This window comes from Jaculus jaculus, chromosome 8 (assembly GCF_020740685.1).
Source record: "Jaculus jaculus isolate mJacJac1 chromosome 8, mJacJac1.mat.Y.cur, whole genome shotgun sequence".
NCBI lineage: Eukaryota > Metazoa > Chordata > Mammalia > Rodentia > Dipodidae > Jaculus > Jaculus jaculus.
This window is the reverse complement of record NC_059109.1, coordinates 129,411,450-129,430,757: the sequence shown is the minus strand read 5'-3', so window position 1 is coordinate 129,430,757 and position 19,308 is coordinate 129,411,450. Positions and strand designations below refer to the sequence as shown.

The following is a 19,308-nucleotide window of genomic DNA, read 5'->3' as shown; positions in this document are numbered from 1 at the left end:
TAACCTAAGTGCAAAGGGTTCAGGCAGCGTCCTCTGCCCCCTGGCCCTCCCCAGTCCATCCCTCAGCTGGGGCAGGCACCCTGCAGTGGGCCCAGCTGTGTGACTTGTAGGCAGGTCACTATATCTCTTCCCCAGCTGAGAGCTGCAAAGACAAAGCCCATTGTGGCCAGCTCCCCCATGGCACCCCACTTCTGGACTGATAAGGACAGACAATCCCTGATAGTGGTGTTTGCACAATCTTCAATCGATTTAAATAACTGCTCTGATTTGTGTGTTAACACGCAGGCGGGCAACATGCCAGCCCAGCCTAGTCCCTATCTCCACAGAAGTTCCCGGTGCCCTGGGCTGCCCGGAAACACGAAAGGTGTCTGATTGGTAAAGCCAGGTAGTGCCTGCAGCTAATCAAGATAAATTTTTTCCTGTAACCTGAGGGAAGAGGAGGCCAGGCGGGCAGCTTCAGGAGGGGCCTGTCCGATAGGACAGCAATGCAAAGGCCCCATGGGGCCAGTGTGGCCGCAGAGAATCGGTCGAAGGGAAAGGGGTTGGCAGCTCATGGAGGTGGTTGGGACAGGTGGTACAGGTCCTTGAGTGCCTGTGCTCAGACTGCTGGTTTATCCTGGACATGGGGAAGTGACTTCTGATGCTGTGGGGAAGGTCAGAGAGGTGGTGGTCCTGTGAGTCAAAGGACAGAGGTGGTGGCGACCTGGATGAGCCACTTGCCCACAGCCAGGCTGCTGGGGTTGAGGCACAGGATTGGGGTGACTCCAGGGTCAGTCATGGATTGCAGGAGGGACTAGCAGAGGATAGAGAGAGAGCACCCTGAAGGAGACCCTGGCTGGGAGTGGAGTGGGAGGTGGGTGAAGTCAGTCCAGAGACAATGAAAAGGACTGGTCACTAAGTACCGTGAGTGGCAAAGGTCACTGTGTGGTGACTGGGTGAACCTGTGAACTGTATGGGTGTCTGGTTCCCCTGCTGAGAGAGGACGTAGGAAATGCAGAGGTCAGCGTGAGGACAGGAGGTTGCTGGGATCTGACTAAGCTGAGAGGAGGGCAGAGGCTCTGGTCCTGTGACCACCTGTGCCTCTCAGTCCCTTCCCTGGCCCGTCCTTGAGGGTGTCTGCAGAGAAGGATGGTGACCAGGCCCAAGCTGCTCCCAGGGTGAACCAGCCACTGCCATGGCTGGGGACAAAGAGGCTTCTGTGTGCCTATGCCCCCACCCCTAAGAGGCCTCCCAAGCAGCAGGAGGCCTGGAGTTGGTGCCCTAGAAACAGCCACCAGGATTGCAGAATCATGTGTTTCTGCTAGGAGAGAATGGAGGCTCCTCTGGACACCACTCAGCCCCCACCAACCCTCACAGCTTGAAGAGCAGGTGCCAGCCATTTGACAGGTGGTAAGACTCAGGCTTTTGGGCCACTTGGGGAACTGTGTCTTTAGGGTGTGTTGTAGTCAGCTCCACGTTGCTGGGGTGAGTGTCCAAACCAGGCCCAGTTTATGGGAGGAAGGGATTTATTTTAAGCCCACAGATTCAGGGAAACTTTCATCAACGGCAGGAGAAGCTGCTTCCATATATCCACGCAGAGAGAAAAAACCACAAACAGCTGCAAAGACCAAAAGCAGCAAGCAGGAGTGGACAGCCGCAGCAGGGACCTCAGCAGAGCTCAGATTACTCTTTTGTTTTGTTTTGTTTTTGAGGTAGGATCGGGTCTCACTCTAGCTCAGGCTGACCTGGAATTCACTATGGAGTCTCAAGGTGGCCTTGAACTCACGGCGATCCTCCTACCTCTGCCTCCCAAGTTCTGGGATTATAGGGGTGCATCACCACGCCCTGCTCCAGACTACTCTCTTACACCTTAGGGTGGGACTTCAGGATCTACCCCTCCCCCCCCCCCCCAGTGATACCTCCTCTAGCCAGGCAGCTTGAGACCAGAATTACAAGCTTTAATAACACACATGAGGGACTGGAGAGATGGCTTAGCGGTTAAGGCAATTGCCTGCAAAGCCAAAGGACCTCGGTTCGATTCCCCAGGACCCACATAAGGCAGATGCATAAGGTGGTGCGTGCATCTAACACATTCTGTCGTCTCCCTCCCCCCCAGCTCCTGATAGACTCATGACCATCTCACATTGGAAGATATATGCTAAGGTTGTTCCAAAGTCCTGAGTCTCATTTGAGATCCAAGACTATCTCTTAACTGAGTTCTGTAAAATCAAAACAAGTTACATATTTCTGACATATAATGGCACAGAGTAGACATTTCCACTGCTATAAGGCATAAGAAGGAGAGACTGGACCAATGCAAAGTCAATAATCATCAGGTAAACATCAAATATTGGCAGTGGTTGTTTTTATGTTTTTTTACTTCTTTAAGGTAGGGTCTCTGTCTATCCCAGGCTGACCTGGAGTTCGGTATGTAGTGTCAGGGTAGCGTTAAGCTCATAGCCATTTTACCTCGGCCTCCCGAGTGCTGGGATTAAAGACGTGCACCACCAACACCTGGCAAAACATCTGCAGCGTAAGTTTGATATCCATAACCAGGGACAGCAGTCTAGATTTCCAATTCTGTCCCCTCTCTGGGCTGAGCAGTTGGGGAAAACATCTATCCTGAGCCAACAGCACTCTACATTAGCTTCCACACAGTCCTGGTAGAGTTAAAACATCTTCAGGTCTCCATTATAAACCGCAGTCCAGTCGGGCATGGTGGCGCACGCCTTTAATACCAGCAATCGGGAGGCAGAGGTAGGAGGATCACCGTGAGTTGAAGGCCACGCCGAGACTACATAGTGAATTCCGGGTCAGCCGGAACTAGAGTGAGACCCTACCTTGAAAAACCAATAAATAAATAAGAGTCCATCTTGCAAGTGACCAGGGACATCACGGCCTATTTCATTTGCCACGTCTCAGCAGTGGCTTGTGGAACCATGTGCACTTCATGACTCCCTTCCATGCATTTTTCATGCTTCCAAAAACAGTACCAGGTGTGCAGGACACAACCGTATTGTTAATCCAAGGACAAAATAAACCATGACCTGGAAGAACAGCTTCCTTCCTTTCCGTCATCTCCTTTTAAAAAAGAGTTTGCAGAGCCAGGCATGGTGGCGCATGCCTTTAATCCCAGCACTCGGGAGGCAGAGGTAGGAGGATTACCATGAGTTCAAGGCCACCCTGAGAATACATAATGAATTCCAGCTCAGCCTGGACTAGAGTGAGATCCTACCTTGAAAAAGAAGCAAAAAAAAAAAAAAAGAGTTTGTGGGCTGGAGAGATGGCTTAGCACTTAAGGCATTTGCCTGTGAAGCGATTTCTCAGGTCCCAGGTAAGCCAGGTGTGCATGCATCTGGAGTTTGTTTGCAGTGGCTAGAGAACCTAGCATGCCCATTCTCACTCACTATGTCTTCCTCTCTCTGTCTCAAATAAATGAATAAGAATAAAAATGCCTTTACAGAAAAAAAAAAAGTTTGCACTTCTACCAGTCAGTCTTTCCTGGGCGAAATGACCTAGGCACCTATCTGTTGTTTCAGTGTAAAACAGTTGGCCATTTATTTGTTTTTGGTTTTCAAGGTCGGGTCTCACTGTAGCCCAGGCTGACCTGGAATTTGCTATGTAGTCTCAGGGTGGCCTCAAACTCACAGTGATCCACCTGCCTCTGCCTCTAGTGCTGGCTAAAGGCATGTGCCACCACGCCCGGCTGCAGTTGGCCATCTTTAACAATAGCAATTTTAGGAACCAGTCTCTGTGCTAGTAACCTTAAACTTCCTTAAAATTTTCCAACTTTAAATCTTGTATCTCTGAGTTCTTTATCTTCTGTCAGTCCATTACTTTCACATTCAACCCTGATCAGCCTCTCTGGGCATTGGCAGCAGAGCACAGCCAGCCTTTATGCCAGTAGCCCAGGTTCAGCAGAGTTCTCTGTGGTCTTTCTTTCCCCTTTGAAAATTCATAAGCAAAGCCTCCAAATACAATTCTCTGTGCACTTAGCATTTTCAAGCTGTCACCAAGATAGCCCGTAAGTTTTGGCTTACTGTTCTCTCCGGCCTCAGCAGTCCAAAGTACCAAGTCTGTACATTTTGTTCTTCCAGCACATAATTAAAAAAAAAAAAAAAAAGTATTGAGCATAAATGGATGGCAAACAGTAGCAACTTCATCAGAGCTCAGACTACTTACACCTTAGGTCTGGACTCCAGGATCCACCCCAGTGGCACCTCCAGCCAGGCAGCTGGAGACCAGGGTTATAAGCTTTAATAAAAACCTGAGTCTAGGTGGTGAGTTCGAGGCCACCCTGAGACTACATAGTTAATTCCAGGTCAGCCTGGACCAGAATGAGACCCTACCTTCAAAAAAAAAAAAAAAAAAAATCCTTGAGCCTGAGCCTGAGCTGGGCATGTTGGCGTACGCCTTTAATCCCAGCATTTGGGAGGCAGAGGTAGGAGGATCGCCATGAGTTCAAGGCCACCCTGAGACTACATAGTGAATTCCAGGTCAGCCTGGGCTACAGTGAAACCCTACCTAAAAACAAACAACAACAAAACCATGTCCATGGGGGCATACATTCAAACTACCACAGGGCCATTGGTTTGGTTACTGCTAGTTAAGAGAGCAAGTCCTGTATGACCCACATTTCCCAGACCAGGAGCGAGACTGGGTGGTGTTCATTGTAAGTGGCCTCTTGCCCCTGGCCCTGGTGACCTGAGAGATTCTTCCCCTCTGTGGTAGGGCCTTTTATGGACAATGGCATGGCCTGAGGACTGTTCTCACATGATGACCACACACCCACACTCCCAAGTTCTGAGTTTCTTTCTGCTTTTCACTCCTGCCGCCCCCGGGCACACTGTGAAAGCACAGACTTTTTCTTCCTCTTCCTTAGCTTCCCTGCTGACATCACCTCCTGTCCCAGTGTCCCAGCTAGAAGACGAAGTTACAGTTCTGTGAACTGTGCGGGGTCTTAATGTAGGGTCTTTGAGATGTGAGTTTCTCAGTTTTTTCTTTTCCTTTCCCTTTTTCTTTCTCCTTTTAGGAGGTGCTGGAACCCTGCACCTTGAAGGGCTCAGCAAGTGCTCTAACTCCCACAACTCCACCCTAGCCCTCAGACTTGCAATTTTGCTAATTTCCAATGACATTGGCATGATTTTTTTGGTTTGTGGTTTTGTTTTTTGGGCTTGTTTGCTTGAGACAGCAAGGTTGGCCTTGAAGTCATGGAGATCCACCTACCTCAGCTCCCCAGTGAATGCCAGGAGTACAGGTGAGCATCACCCAGGCTAACCACCAAGCTGGCTCATCTTGTTTTGTCAAGGTGGCCTGGAACTCACAAAGGAACTAAGGATGACCTTGAATTCCTGATCCTTCTGCTTCCACCTCCCAAGTAATGAGATTAAAAGGTGTCTCTCGGGGCTGGAGAGATGGCTTAGTGGTTAAGGCACTTGCCTGCGAAGCCAAAGGACCTATGGTCTGACTCCCCAGATCCCATGTGAGCCAGACGCACAAGATGTGCACAAGTGGCACATGTGTTTGGAGTTCAGTTGCAGTGGCTGGAGGTCCTGGAGTGCCAATCCTCCCCCCATTATAAAAAAGGGGGGGCTGAAGAGATGGCTTAGCGGTTAAGCGCTTGCCTGTAAAGCCTAAGGACCCTGGTTCGAGGCTCGGTTCCCCAGGTCCCACGTTAGCCAGATGCACAAGGGGGCACACGCGTCTGGAGTTCGTTTGCAGAGGCTGGAAGCCCTGGCACGCCCATTCTCTCTCTCTCCCTCTATCTGTCTTTCTCTCTGTGTCTGTCGCTCTCAAAGAAATAAATAATTTAAAAAAAAAAGAAAAAAGGATGCTTGTGGTGGTGCATGCCTTTAATCTCAGCACTTGGGGAGTCAGAGGTAGGCAGATCATTGTGAATTTAAGGCCAGCGTGAGATGACTACATAGTGAATTCCAGGCCAGCCTGGGCTAGAACAAGACCCTGCCTTGAAAAACAAACAAACAAAGTGTATCTGTCACCAAGCCCTGTTTATCATGCCCTACTGGGCATGGAACCCAGGGCTTCTCGCGTGCTGGGCAAGTGCTGTACCACTGTCGCTACATCCCAGCCTGGTTTTGACAGTTTTGACGAGAGCTGGCTGGACTAGGACTCTTCCATGACTAACCCAGGGGCCTGGAGGTCAGGGGCTCTCGGAGGTTCGGAGACATTTTCCTACTATCAGGGGTGTGTCAGAGCTGCTTGCCACCGTAAGGTCACTTTGCTTTCAGACAGGGAGTGTCTGTGGGGCGGCTCCCTGTGAAGTGCCACGTACTACACGTGAGCAGTGAGAGGTCAGTCCCTGCGACGACGTCCTTCGTAGTGCCCTTGACCAAGCGCTGGGGCTAAGAAACAAACACTCGAGAAAAGTTAGCCACTAACGCTGCTGGTTCTCTAACGCAGTCTTCCATATCCGCTTATGTGAGGATTAACTGCTTAGGACTGTCAAGGAGATAAGATGGTAACTCATAGTCCTGGTCTTAGTGCTAAAGGTTAGGGATTAAAAGGGACAAAAGGCAGGGGCTAGGGAGATGGCTCTGCTGGTAAGAACACAGGCTGGGCCTGGTGGCCACACATCCTTAGTCCCAGCATGCAAGAGGTAGAGGCAGAAGGATCACTGGGAATATGAGGCCAGCCTGGGACTACAGAGGGAGTTCCTGGTAAGCTTGGGCTAAAATGACACCCTTCCTCAAATAAACAAAACAAGGGCTGGAGAGATGGTTTAGTGGTTAAGGCCTGCAGAGCCTAAAGACCTACTATGTTTGACTCTGCAGGTCCCACATAAGCCAGACACACAAGGTGACACAAGCACAAGGATGCACATGCGCACAGGGGGGCGCACGTGTCTAGAGTTCAGTTGAAGTAGCTGGGGCCCTGGCGTGCCATTTCTCTCTCTCACATTTTTTTTAAAAAAGGGCTGGAGGGATGGCTTAGCGGTTAAGCGCTTGCCTGTGAAGCCTAAGAACCCTGGTTCGAGGTTCGGTTCCCCAGGTCCCACGTTAGCCAGATGCACAAGGGGGCGCATGCGTCTGGAGTTCGTTTGCAGTGGCTGGAGGCCCTGGCGCGCCCGTTCTCTCTCTATCTGTCTCTTTCTCTCCCTTTCTCTCTGTCACTCTCAAATAAATAAATAAAATAAATAAATAAAAATAAAAATTTTAAAAGCCGGTGGTATACGCCTTTAATCCCACCACTGGGGAGGCCTCAGAGGTAGGAGGATTGCCATGAGTTTGAGGTCAGCCTGAGCTGGAGTGAGACCCTACCTCAAAAAAAAAAAAAAAAAAAAAGTGCAAAACAAAAAAGGAACACTCCTCATCCAAGCACAACGTGAGTTCAGTTCCCCAGCACCCACATAAACAGCTAGGTTGGGCCACATGTACCTGTAACCCCTGTCCTGACGGGAGTCCTGACATGAGAGTCTCACTGACCAGCCAGTTTCCCAGAAAACAACAGCTTCTGGTTCAATGATTGGCTCTCAAGGAGAGACAAGAGACTTCTTTTTTTTTTTTTTTCCTCTTTGCATATGTTACTTTTTAAGTTTTTTATTAGCATTTTCCATGATTATAAAAAAATATCCCATGGTAATTCCCTCCCCCCCTCCCCCACTTTCCCCTTTGAAGAGACTTCTGCTTCTGCCCTCTCTACCTAGAGAGGGGAGGGCATCTCACTTCTCTGGCCAGAGGGGCTTGCCCGCAGATGTCCACGAAAGCTGCAATCGAGCAGTAGCCAAACGGAGGTCACTCTCCTCTGCCCAGATGAGCGATGCCAGTGAAGGAAGCACGACAGGGGAGCACGCGTCCTGTGGGCCGTCCCTGTGACATTCTAGAACTGGCGAGTGAGGTCTGATTATGGAGAACAGGGCGGGGAAGGAGATGAGAGGCGCAGGGGAGCCTACTGGGGGAGCTGTAGATGATCCAGAGTCAACACACTAGGGTCTGAAAACCAAAATCTACTAGTAAACAAGGTGTTATGGGAAAGCTGGAGGTGGTGGCGCACACCTTTAATCCCAACGCCCGGGAGGCAGAGGTAGGAGGATCACCACCCCGAGATGACACACAGTGAATTCCAGGTCAACCTGAGCTAGACTGAAAAAGAAAAGACAAAAAAGTGTCATGGGATTACTGCCACCTTTCTCCCCCACGCCCCCGAGTGCTGACGGATTGCCCCACAGTGACGGCGGGCTGAGTCACGGCAACAGAGCCTGGCATGTTTCTTGCCCGTTAGTTCCCACATCGGATGTAGAGCCCACATCGTGACCAACCTGGTGTGGTCGCACAGGTACGGCCTCAGCTAAACAGCCTGTACCATCGCCATGTACAGGTTAGGCACAATTGGGACCTAATATGAACCACAATTGGGACAAGGAAGGAACTTGCCTCAGGGCTCCCCAGCACCTAGTATACAGAACAGGAAGCCTGGTCGCGGGGTTCCCACCTTGCCCCTCCCCTCGTGCATGCAGGCTGTCTTCTGCTTCTTACAAAGGTGGTGTTTACAGCTGCCTTAGTCACAGCTATGGTGGCAGGCTTCCAGAGACCTGCTGCCCTCATTGTACAAGTCAATAAGCTGGGAGGGAGGATGGCCCCAGGTAGGACAGGGGTCAGGGTGGACATCAAATGAAGACCCCAAGTGGTGAGGGAGCAGCCAATGAGGGAACAGTGGCGGAGACACCGAGGTATTAGCTGCACCGATAACCACTCTGCCTTGGTTTCCCTGTGCATACACATCCTGCTGTGTTGAGATTTGAATGGAGGGATGGCTTAGCGGTTAAGGCATTTGCCCGCAAAGCCCTAGGACCCAGGTTCGGCTCTCCAGGACCCACATTAGACAGATGCACAAGGGGGTGCACGTATCTGGTGTCTCCCTCTCTCCCTCTTTCTCTGTGAAATAATTTTTTAAAAAAAGATTTGTGTGGAGGGCTGGAGAGATGTCTCAGCAGTTAAGACACTGGCCTGCAAAACCAAACGACCCAGGTTTGATTCCCCAGTACCCATGTAAAGCCAGATGCACAAAGTGGTGCATGCATATGGAGTTTGTTTGCAGTGCCAAAAGGCCCTGATGCACCCATACTCTCCCCCTGTAAATAAATATTTTTTAATTAAAAAAATATTTTTTTCCCGAGGCTACCGTGAGACTACATGGTGAATCCCAGGTCAGTCTGAGCTACAGTGAGACCCTACCTCCAAAAAAAAAAAAAAAAAAATTTAATCCAGATAGAATAGCTTTTCCTCTGTGCTAACGAGTCTCAAAGTGAATGGTGTTAGTCTTTCCCTAGTCCCACTCCTAGTGGACAAGCAAAAGGCCAAATGACAATGTTTATCACTGATAAATGCTTAGATGATATAGTTGTTAGTTTCTCCATACTGTGACAGACTAGCTAATGGGCCGGTTAAGGAGGGAAGGTTTGGTTTCAGGTTACAATCCATCCTTAGGGAAGGCGTGGGGGCAGGAGTTTACAGCTTAAGGTGCCTGATCACATTCAGTCCCCGTGAGGGAGGAGCAGGGGGCCATGTGACTACTCAGCCAGCTGCCAACTTTCATAAGTCCAGGACCCCAGCCCGAGGAGTGGTGCTCCCACAGTTAGGGGTGGGTCTTCCCACATGCCTAGAGACTAGTGTTCTAGGTGATTCTAGGTCTTCAAGTTAACAACATACACTCTCTCTCACAGGAGAGGAGGGGGGACATATTTGCTAATGGGGTGGTATAATACGGCCTTTTTTTTTTTTTTTCAAGGTAGGGTCTCACGCTAGTTCAGGCTGACTTGGTATTCACTATGTAGTCTCAGGGTGGCCTCAAACTCACAGCAATCCTCCTACCTCTGCCTCCCAAGTGCTGTAATTAAAGGCGTGCACCACCATGTCACATTCAGCTGAGTACTTTTTTTTTTTTTGTTTTTTGAGGTAGGGTCTCACTCTAGCCCAGGTTGACCCGGAATTCACTATGTAAACCCAGGGTGGCCTTGAACTCACAGCAGTCCTTCTACCTCTGCCTCCCAAGGGCTGGGATTAAAGGCATGAACTATCACACCCAGCTGAGGTACTTTTTTTTTTTTAATATAATAACTTCCATGATTGTAAACAATATCCCATGGTAATTCCCTTCCTCCCCCCATTTTCCCCTTTGAAACTCCACTCTCCATCATATCCCCTCCCCGGCTCAGATACTTCATGACATCACATCCAGAAAGACATTTTTCCTGTCCTGACCTCCCTGTGTGGACAGCAGAAGTATGAAGAGAAGGGAATGGCCGCTGCCCTGGGCATGTCTGGCTCATTCTCTCTCCAGTCCTGGTCTCCGCCCTGGGCAAAACAAACCAGGGCTTCACGTGCCACATCAAGACTGTCCTCAGGGCAGGGATGTGTACACCCCACCCCTAACTACTGAGTGAATGAGTGTGTCTGAGAGTGGGCCAGTGACACCCCCCCCCCATGGAGGAGAGGGACAAGGGATGCCCCCTCTGCCCAGGCTCACTCTCTTCTTGCCCACAGTTGCAGGGGCTCTCATTGCTGACTTCTTGTCTGGCCTGGTGCACTGGGGTGCAGACACATGGGGCTCCGTGGAGCTGCCCATCGTGGGGAAGGTACGTATGTCAGACTGGATGGCCTTGGTCTCTTGCAGCCTCCATAACCATCACCAGCACCCATCTTCACACCAGGAACCCTCTGAGGGTTAATGGGAGCCTTACGCGTGCCCACTCTTGCGCCAGGTGCCCCCCGGATTATTCCTCCCTGTTTGGTTCCACTTCTTGATTGAGTGGGATTTGATCCTGTGTTGCTCAGGCTTTTGCTTCGGGCAGAAACCCAAATCCAACCTGGCTTTATTAGACAAGCGTTCTGGCCCATGGGCCTGACATTTCAGGATCAACAAGTTAAGACACCCGTGAACAGAGAGAGAAAGAAAAAAAATCTTCAGACTCCAGTTTTCCCCTGCAGAGTTCGATGGGGGCTCCTGGATGTTCCAACATTCTGGAGAACTTGTTAATTACCTGCGAGCCACTTTCGTCCTGCAGCCAATCACTGGCCAGAGGGATGTGTGTGCGCTCTGGTTGGCCAGGCCTAGGTCACGTGTTCATGTGGGCGGGCCCATTTCATTGGTGCTGTATGTTTTTAAGGAAGGAGGGAGGCTGTTCCCAAAGCCAGGGGTCCTTAGCGCCCCGAAAATGCCAGGGAAGCAGCCCGGAGGGGGTCTCTGAGTCCCTCACAGCCCAGGTGAGGAGACCGAGGCCCAGAGGGAATGGGGAACGTCCCCTGCCAGGTCTTTTGAATCCAGCCAGACCTGTGCCTCGGGTGGGCACCTATGCTGGTGGCAGGGTTTTGGGGTCCCCAGGGCGTGGGCTGGCTGACTAGCAGGCGATGCCCCCCACCCCTGCCCAGGCTTTCATCAGGCCCTTCCGGGAACATCACATTGACCCCACAGCCATCACGAGGCATGACTTCATCGAGACCAATGGTGACAACTGCCTGGTGACGCTGCTGCCTCTGCTGAACATGGCCTACAAGTTCCGCACGCAGAACCCAGGTGAGCGAGGTGCGGCCCGGGACTGAACCCGGAGAGTCTCCCTGCGTGTGTGGTCGGTTCCTCGTGCTGCTTAAGCCCTGTCCCTTGGCGGGGTCCACGGACAACGGGCATCTGATGTAAAGACTGGGTCCAGGCTCCATCGTCTTCCTTCCTACTTCCCGCCCCCTCGGCTGCTACAATCGGGCAAGGTTCCTTTCATCGCTGACATCCTTGTTTCTTTGCCTCCTGTGCCAGGCCCCAAGAGCTTTGGGAGGAGTGGGGGAAGCCCTGTGCAGCTTCCAGGTCTCATCCCAGCACGGAACATCGTACACTGTCAGCTGCCTATTTGCCTGCTTGAAGTCACTTTGTTCTCTCTCTTTTTTTTTTTTTTTTTTTTTCCCAAGGTAGGGTCTCGCTCTAGCTCAGGCTGACCTGGAATTCACTAGGTAGTCTCAGAGTGGCCTCAAACTCACAGTGATTCTCCAACCTCTGCCTCCCGAGTGCTGGGATTAAAGCCATGCACCACCATGCCCGGCTTTTTTTTTTTTTTTTTTTCTAAGTAGGGCTTCACTCTAGCCCAGGCTGACCTAGAATTTACTGTGTGGTCTCAGGGTGGCTTGGAACTCAGCGATCCTCCTACCTCTGATTCCTGGGTGTTGGTATTAAAGGTGTGCACCACCATGCCTGGCTGAAGTAGGTTTCTAGAGTGTCACCTGGAAGCCCACAGACAGACACACCCACCCACACCCCTACTGCCCCTGGGCCCAGCTACCAGTGGCCCCACTAGAGACCTGCGGGGCATCCCACCTCTCCCACAGAAACCAGAAGCCCCTGCCTTTGCCTTACAGCACAGTAACAGCCTAGAAATATGCAAGGCCCAGCAGAGACAAAACTCTTAACCCCAGGCTGGAGAGATGGCTTAGCCATTAAGACACTTGCCTGAAAAGCCAAAGAATCCAGCAGGTTTAGTTCCTCAGGGCCCATGTAAGCCAGATGCACAAGGTGAAACATGTGTCTGGAGTTCATTTGCAGTGCCCGAAGGACCTGGCATGCCCATTTTCTCTCTCTCTCTCCCTCTCTCTCTCTCTCTTTCAAATAAATAGAAATTAAATTTAAAAAATAAGAGGCAGATGTGGTGCAGGCCTTTAATCCCTCCGCTCAGGAGGCAGAGGTAGGAAGATCACCATGAGTTCGAGGCCACCCTGAGACTACATAGTGAATTCCAGGTCAGCCTGAGCCAGAGCAAGACCCAACCTTGAAAACCCAAAAAAGAAAAAAAATCCTAACCCCATCTCAGGCTTTGCCTTGCCTCCCTGACTCACTAGATGTCTTTCCTAGACTGAGACCCCCGTCCCCCCACAACAGCTGCCTCAGACCCTGCTTAGAGAAACAGGACCCAGGGCCCATTCAACCCGGAAGTGTCGCAGGGGTCAGTGCCGCCGACCCAGCCCTGTCTGGCTGCAGAGCCCAGCATGCCTCTGTCCTCTGAAAACGTCCCGAGGAGCCTGAGGGGGACCAGGGTGCCATGTGACACAGGAGCCGCCCTGGGAGGGTGACTGGGGGTCGGGGCCCACAACCGCAACCCCCCACCCACCCTCGCAGAAACCGTGGAGCAGGAGTACCCCTGGGATTGCTTCGTCTTCTGCCTCACCATCTTCGGCACCTTCACCAACCAGATTCACAAGTGGTCGCACACGTACTTCGGGCTGCCGCGCTGGGTCACGCTGCTGCAGGACTGGCACGTGATCCTGCCGCGGAAGCACCACCGCATCCACCACGTGGCCCCGCACGAGACCTACTTCTGCATCACCACAGGTGTGTCCTCAGCCAGGAGGGCGCAGGTTCGCCCGCAGCCCCGGTGCACCTGGCACCCCGCAGGTGCCCCGCCAGGTAGAGCAGGGCTGGGGAGAAGACACACAAAGCCCCGCCCCCACTTCAGACAGCGGGGACTCCAAACACCCAGCCAGCAGCCTGTGTACCTCCTGGGTGCTTGGTATTGCTCCGGGCTCAGGATCCAGCAATGAGGAAGACGATCCTTGCCTGCCCCCCCCCCCCCGCGGCCCTCACACGTGTCGAGGAGAGAATGAATAAAATGCACAGTGGGGGGTGGGGGGAGCTGGGGATGGGGTAGGCTTCGGTGGGTGGTGTGCTTGCATGGGGGGGGGGGTTCTTAGCATGCAGTTGGACCTGGGTTCAGTCCCCAGCACTGCATAAAACTGCAGGTGGTACACGCCTGTAATTTCAGCACTAGGGGAATAGAGGTAAGAGAATCAGGAATTCGAGGCTATACTTTAACAAAAAAGAAGCTGGGCGTGGTGGCGCACGCTTTTAGTGTCAGCACTCAGGAGGCAGATGTAGAAGGATGGCTGTGAGTTTGAGGCCAGCCTAGGACTACAGATTGAGCTCCAGGTCAGTCTGAGCTAGAGCAAGACCCTACCTTAGAAAAAAAGAAAAAGAAAAGAAGGTTATACTTGGTTATCAAGGTCAGCCTGGGATACATGAAACCCTGTCTGATGAAAACAGGGGAGTCTGGGCTGGAAAAATGGCTTAGTAGTTAAGGCATTTGCCTGACAAGCCAAACAATCCAGGTTCCATTCCCAAAGACCCACATAAGCCAGATGCACAAGGTGGTGCTTGTGTCTAGAGTTCATTCATAGTGGCTGAAGGCCCTGGCATGCCCGTCCTCTCTCTTTCTCTTTCTCTGTCTCTCTCAAATAAATAAGTTGGGCATGGTGGTGCACAACTTCAGTCCCAGCACTCGGGTGGCAGAGGTAGGATCGTCATGAGTTCGAGGCCACCCTGAGGCTACAGAGTGAATTCCAGGTCAGCCTAGGCTAGAGTGAGACCCTACCTCAAAAGAAGAGAGAGAGAGAGAGAGAGAGAGAGATAAGGAAGGAGAGGAGAGGGGAAAACAAGAAAAGAAAAAGGGGAGTCTGAGGAGCTAGCTCATTAAAGTGCTTGCCTTAAACACCTGAGTTTGATCCCTAAAACTCATGTGAAAGCGTCAGGTGTGGTGGTGTGCACCTGTAACCCCAGTGCTAGAGAGGTGGAGACAGGCAGGTCTGTGGGCTTACTGGCCAGGGGTGGCCTGACTGGCAAGCTCCAGGCCAATGAGAGACCCTGTCTCAAAAAAAAAAAAAAAAAGAAATTCGGTGGTGGTCTTGAGAATAACACCTGAGTTTATCCTCTGGCCTCCACACACGCATTTTTAAAATGCACACGCATGCATTTTTTTAAAAATACTAGAAAACAATGGTGTAAAAATGGTTACAGGTTATCTTGGGTTGTAAAGACATAAATGTGGGCTGTGTGCCAAGTCTGGGGTGCCGCTTTAGCAGGTGATGAGGGAAGGGCTTCCCAGCAGAAGGCGTGGAAGCTGGGTGATTAGGCTCCACTGTGCCTAGCATAGTAAGTGTGCTCCATCAGAAGACAGGAATGGGGAGGGAGTCCCCGGTCTGTGTCTTTCCCCATGGCCTGCCTTCTGTAGCCTGTCTCCCCAGTAGCCCCCACCCCAGGCCAGTTAGCTTTTCTCTCACTCACCCCTGGGCCATGTCTGCCACAGGCTGGCTCAACTACCCCTTGGAGAAGATAGGCTTCTGGCGGCGCCTGGAGGACCTCATCCAGGGCCTGACGGGCGAGAAGCCTCGGGCGGATGACATGAAGTGGGCCCAGAAGATCCAGTAGCTTCTCCAGCCTGCTGTCTGGTTGCCAACCGTTCTCAGCGAAGCAAAGCCATCTGCCAAACTCATGCTCCTCAAGCTGCCCCTCCTGAGAGAGAGGAGTCTCCTGGGCCGGGCCCAGGCCCCAGCACCCCCAGCCTACCCCTGTGACAGAATACTTGAGCCACTTGAGTTTTCAAATCTCATTTTCTTCCTTGCTCCTCCCAGCCACCTGAGCTGCTCCGGATGCCAAGCCTGACTGCAGAAAAGCCAGTCTAGGCCAGCCCCACCGGCTGCAGCCATTCACGGCGGCCAGCATGGGGGCCTGCAGCGATCCAGGGATCCCCCCCCCAGGACACTCAAGTGCCCCCCCAGTCGTTGCCTAGTCTTGGCCCTGCAAACTGACCCCAGAGGCCTGGGTGGGCGGACAGCAGAGCTTGGCAAAGGTCCAAGGGTGTCGACAGGGAGAGACCAGAATCCCTTGGCCACATCTGGACACCCTCTTCCCCTCACCTCCACTTCCTTCTGCCCACATGCCCAGCTGGATGTGATGTTTCCAGTATAAGGATGACTTTGCAGGGCATACCCTTGTGAAGGGGCTTGGTCATCTGGGAAAGTCACTGTGTCCCTTCTGGCCAGTGTGTGTCAGAGAAGGAAGAGTAGGGCTTTTTTTTATTTTGGGGATTTTTTTTTTTAAAGGTGCTTGCTTGTTAATGTAAATAATAGAAAGCCTTAATATCTTTTCTGTAACATGGAGTAATATTTTAATGTCATGTTTTGGATGTACATAATATATTTATAACAAAGCAGCAAGAATATACTTAATCCTGGCTGCCTCGTGTTTCCTGGCTGGCTAGGGTGAGGAAAGAGCCTGGGATGGAGCCATACCCCTTCCCAGCTTCCCAGTCCTGGCCTCCGGCTGGGACTTTGTTTCCCCAAGGTGGTGAATTTCTTTCGAGACAAGGTCTCACGTAGCCCAGGCTTGTCCTCACAAACTCCATATGTAGCAAACTGCTGGCCTTGAACTTCTGGTCCTCCTGCTTTCATCCCCAAAGTGCTGGGGTTACAGACCTGCCAAGCCACAGCCAGCCTACAGTGAACTAAGGATGACTTGTGCACACTTGGGCAGGGGACCTGGATCAAGTGGCCGTGACCTTGTGGTCTTTTGCACAGATCATGATAGAACAGTGGTAGCTGGCTGTTGGAGAGTTTCTTCAGAAGATGAAGGGGTTCCCCCTGTGTGCTACGCTCTGGCCTGGATCCCGGGTGCAGCCATGAACAGACCAGCAAGGATCTGGCGGGTGGAGCTGACCTCTGGGGAAAGGCACAATAAACCTAAATAAAGGCACGTGGCATTTCACGTGGTGATTTGTGGAAATAGGCTGAGCGCACCTTAGAAAAGCAGGGGGGAGGTCACTGGTGCAGGAGGAAGGGGGCTCTGAAGAAAAGCCCTTTGCGAGCTGGAGGCGGAGGCAGTGCCAGCCAGGCTGAGAATGGAAAGGGGGCCAATTCAGGGAACAGCAGGGCCCAAGGGACCTGAGGCCAGAGCAAGTTTGCAGTTAAAGAGATGTTGAGGCCGGGGCTAGGAGGTGCTCAGTGGTCCTCTGACCTCCACACAGGTGCTGTGGCGTACATGCAGCTGCACTCACATCTGTGAACGTATGTCACACCCCAAATGATAGTGACGAGACACTGAGGCAGCCAGTGGGTGAGCTGTGGACTGAGCAAAGGGGAAGTAAAAGGTGCCGCTTGAGAACCAACGCTGTCAGCCTCGCAGACCGAAGTAGGGGAGTGCCACTGAACGTCCAGATGCAGCAACTTGTTTACTCTCTGGACAAGTCATTTCCAGGCTCTTCTCATTCTAGGTACTGTGGTTCAGTAGAGAGCCTACGTGACAACCAGTGGCCGGTCAGCTGGGGATGGAATTCAGCTGGTGGAGGGCTTACCTGGCATACACAGGGCTCAACCCTCAGCACTACTTAAACGGTACATGTCTGCACTCCCAACACCTGGGAAGTGAAGGCAAGAGGATCAGAAGTCCAAGCTCATTGTTGGCTATATAGGTAGTTGAAGGACAGCCTAGGCCAGATCCTGCCTTGAAAAAGAAAGAAAGAAGAAATCTAGGCTAGTTTCTGCAATATTAACAAAGGGAAAAGAACTATTGAGGGCAAAGAAATGACAAAACTGGAAAATTGATCATACGCCATTTTTACATGTGAGCCATAACTTCATTTTTTTTTTTTTAAGTTTGTCCACTGTTAGATGGATGTGTGACTACACTGAAGGGCCACTAGAGGAAGGGGTATTAGAATTGTGTCAATGTAGCCAGGGATGGTGACCCATACTGTGAGTTCGAGGCCAGCCTGGAACTGCAGAATGAGTTCTCTGTCAGCCTGGACTAGAGTAAGACCCTATCTTTTTTTTTTTTTTTTTTTTTTTGCAGGGGCTATTGTTTTGGTTTTTTTGGCTTTTTGAGGTAGGGTTTCACTCCCAAGACCCTATCTTGAAACCAACAAAAAGCAGGGCATCGTGGCGCATGCCTTTAATCTCAGCACTTGGAGGCAGAGGTAGGAGGATCACCATAAGTTTGAGGCCACCCTGAGACTACATAGTGAATTCCAGATCAGCATGTGCTAGACTGAGACATTACCTTGAAAAAAAAAGTAATAGAAATAAAGCAAAAACTGGGTTAGATTGTGTACTTAGCATGCAAGGCCCTGGATTTGAGAGAGAGAGAAAAAAAAAACAGAAATTAATATGTAAAATAACCAAGTGCCAGGGTTGGTTCTTCCCCTAGGACTGCAGAACCAGGGGCTTATGTGACTCCCCAGGACCTGGGCTTTGTGATTTGGCTCAGCTCTGTGTCTGGAAAGTCAGCCTCTGGTGGTGGCCAGCGAAGTCAGGGTTTTGGCTGTCATGGGCCTGAATTGGGTCATGACTTAACTGACTTGCAGGGGTGGAGTCAACCCTTCCAAGCCAAGGAGGAAAGGCGGGACTTCCCAGGTAAAAGGTAAGGTGTTTGTTAGTACAAAAAAGTCTCAGCCAGATGGGGCAGCCTACAGACAGGACAGGAGCTGGGCTGCTTGGTCCCAGGCCTTACCTGCAGCCTGGGTGGAGAGGCAGTTTGAAGCCGGTGATTTGCTGGAAGCCTCAGAGCCAGACCGTCCCATTGCCTCTGAGTTGCACAGGCTGGAAAAAGCGTATGAGGAAGGTATGATTTGCGCTGGATCCGGGGCCACTGGGGTCACTTGTGAGGTAGGGGCTCCAGAGCAAGTGTGTAGGAGGGCCTGATAGGGGGAGGGTGCTGCTACCTCGCATGGACAAGGCTACAGAGAGTTCTGGCTCGGGCCCATCAAGCATCCCCTCTGGCCTTGAGAATGGATATACACAGCACCATTTGCAGGTAGGGAAACTGAGGCACCAGAGTCATGTGATAAGTCAGCAGTCACTGAACCAGGATCTAAGTTCATGTCCCATCGTGGCCACCCCAGCAGAAGGAGGAAGGTAAGGCTGGAGACCAGGCGTGAGCTCCTTGAGGAAAGACCACTGGCACAGACCACAGTCTAGCTGTTACTTTAAACTTTTATTTTTATTTATTTATTTGCGGGAGAGAGAATGGGCATGCCAGGGCCTCCAGCCTCTGCAAATGAATTCCATACATATGCGCCCCCTTGTGTATCTATCTGGCTTACTTGGGTTCTGGGGAATTGAACAGAGGTCCTTTGGCTTTGCAGGCAAACACCCTAACTGCTAAGCCATCTCTTCAGCCCCTGTTACTTAGTTAGCTGGGTTAAAGTGGAGCTGGGAAGGCTAAGGGCATGGAACACTAGTGGAACGCTTGCCTAGTGTGCTGCACCCAGCACCACAACAAAACAAGACAACCAGAGATCCGGGGCTGGAGAGATGGCTTAATGGTGAAAGTGCTTGCCTATGAAGCCTAAGGATCCAGGTTTGATTCCCCAGTACCCACATAAGCCAGATGCACAAGGTGGTGCGTGTGTCTGGATTTTGTTTGCAGTGGCAACAGCCCTAGTGCACCCATTCTCTGTCTCTTTCTCTCTCCTCTCAAATAAAATTTTATTTTTTTATTTTTATTTTTTTAAATTATTTATTTATTTGAGAGCGATAGACACAAAGAGAAAGACAGATAGAGGGAGAGAGA

The 19,308-nt window shown here is 51.4% G+C and overlaps 1 protein-coding gene across 1 annotated transcript in view; it reads left to right on the top strand.

Annotated features, from left to right (window-relative positions):
* Peds1 (plasmanylethanolamine desaturase 1) overlaps nt 1-16,506 on the top strand; it is a 28,179-nt gene extending 11,673 nt beyond the window's left edge. The window contains exons 3-6 of the mRNA XM_004663867.2: nt 10,479-10,570; nt 11,364-11,508; nt 13,090-13,302; nt 15,050-16,506. Of these exons, the coding sequence (XP_004663924.2) occupies nt 10,479-10,570; nt 11,364-11,508; nt 13,090-13,302; nt 15,050-15,171 (572 nt within the window). The 3' untranslated portion in view covers nt 15,172-16,506. The remainder of the gene's footprint in view (nt 1-10,478; nt 10,571-11,363; nt 11,509-13,089; nt 13,303-15,049) is intronic.
* Nucleotides 16,507-19,308: the final 2,802 nt, after the last annotated feature.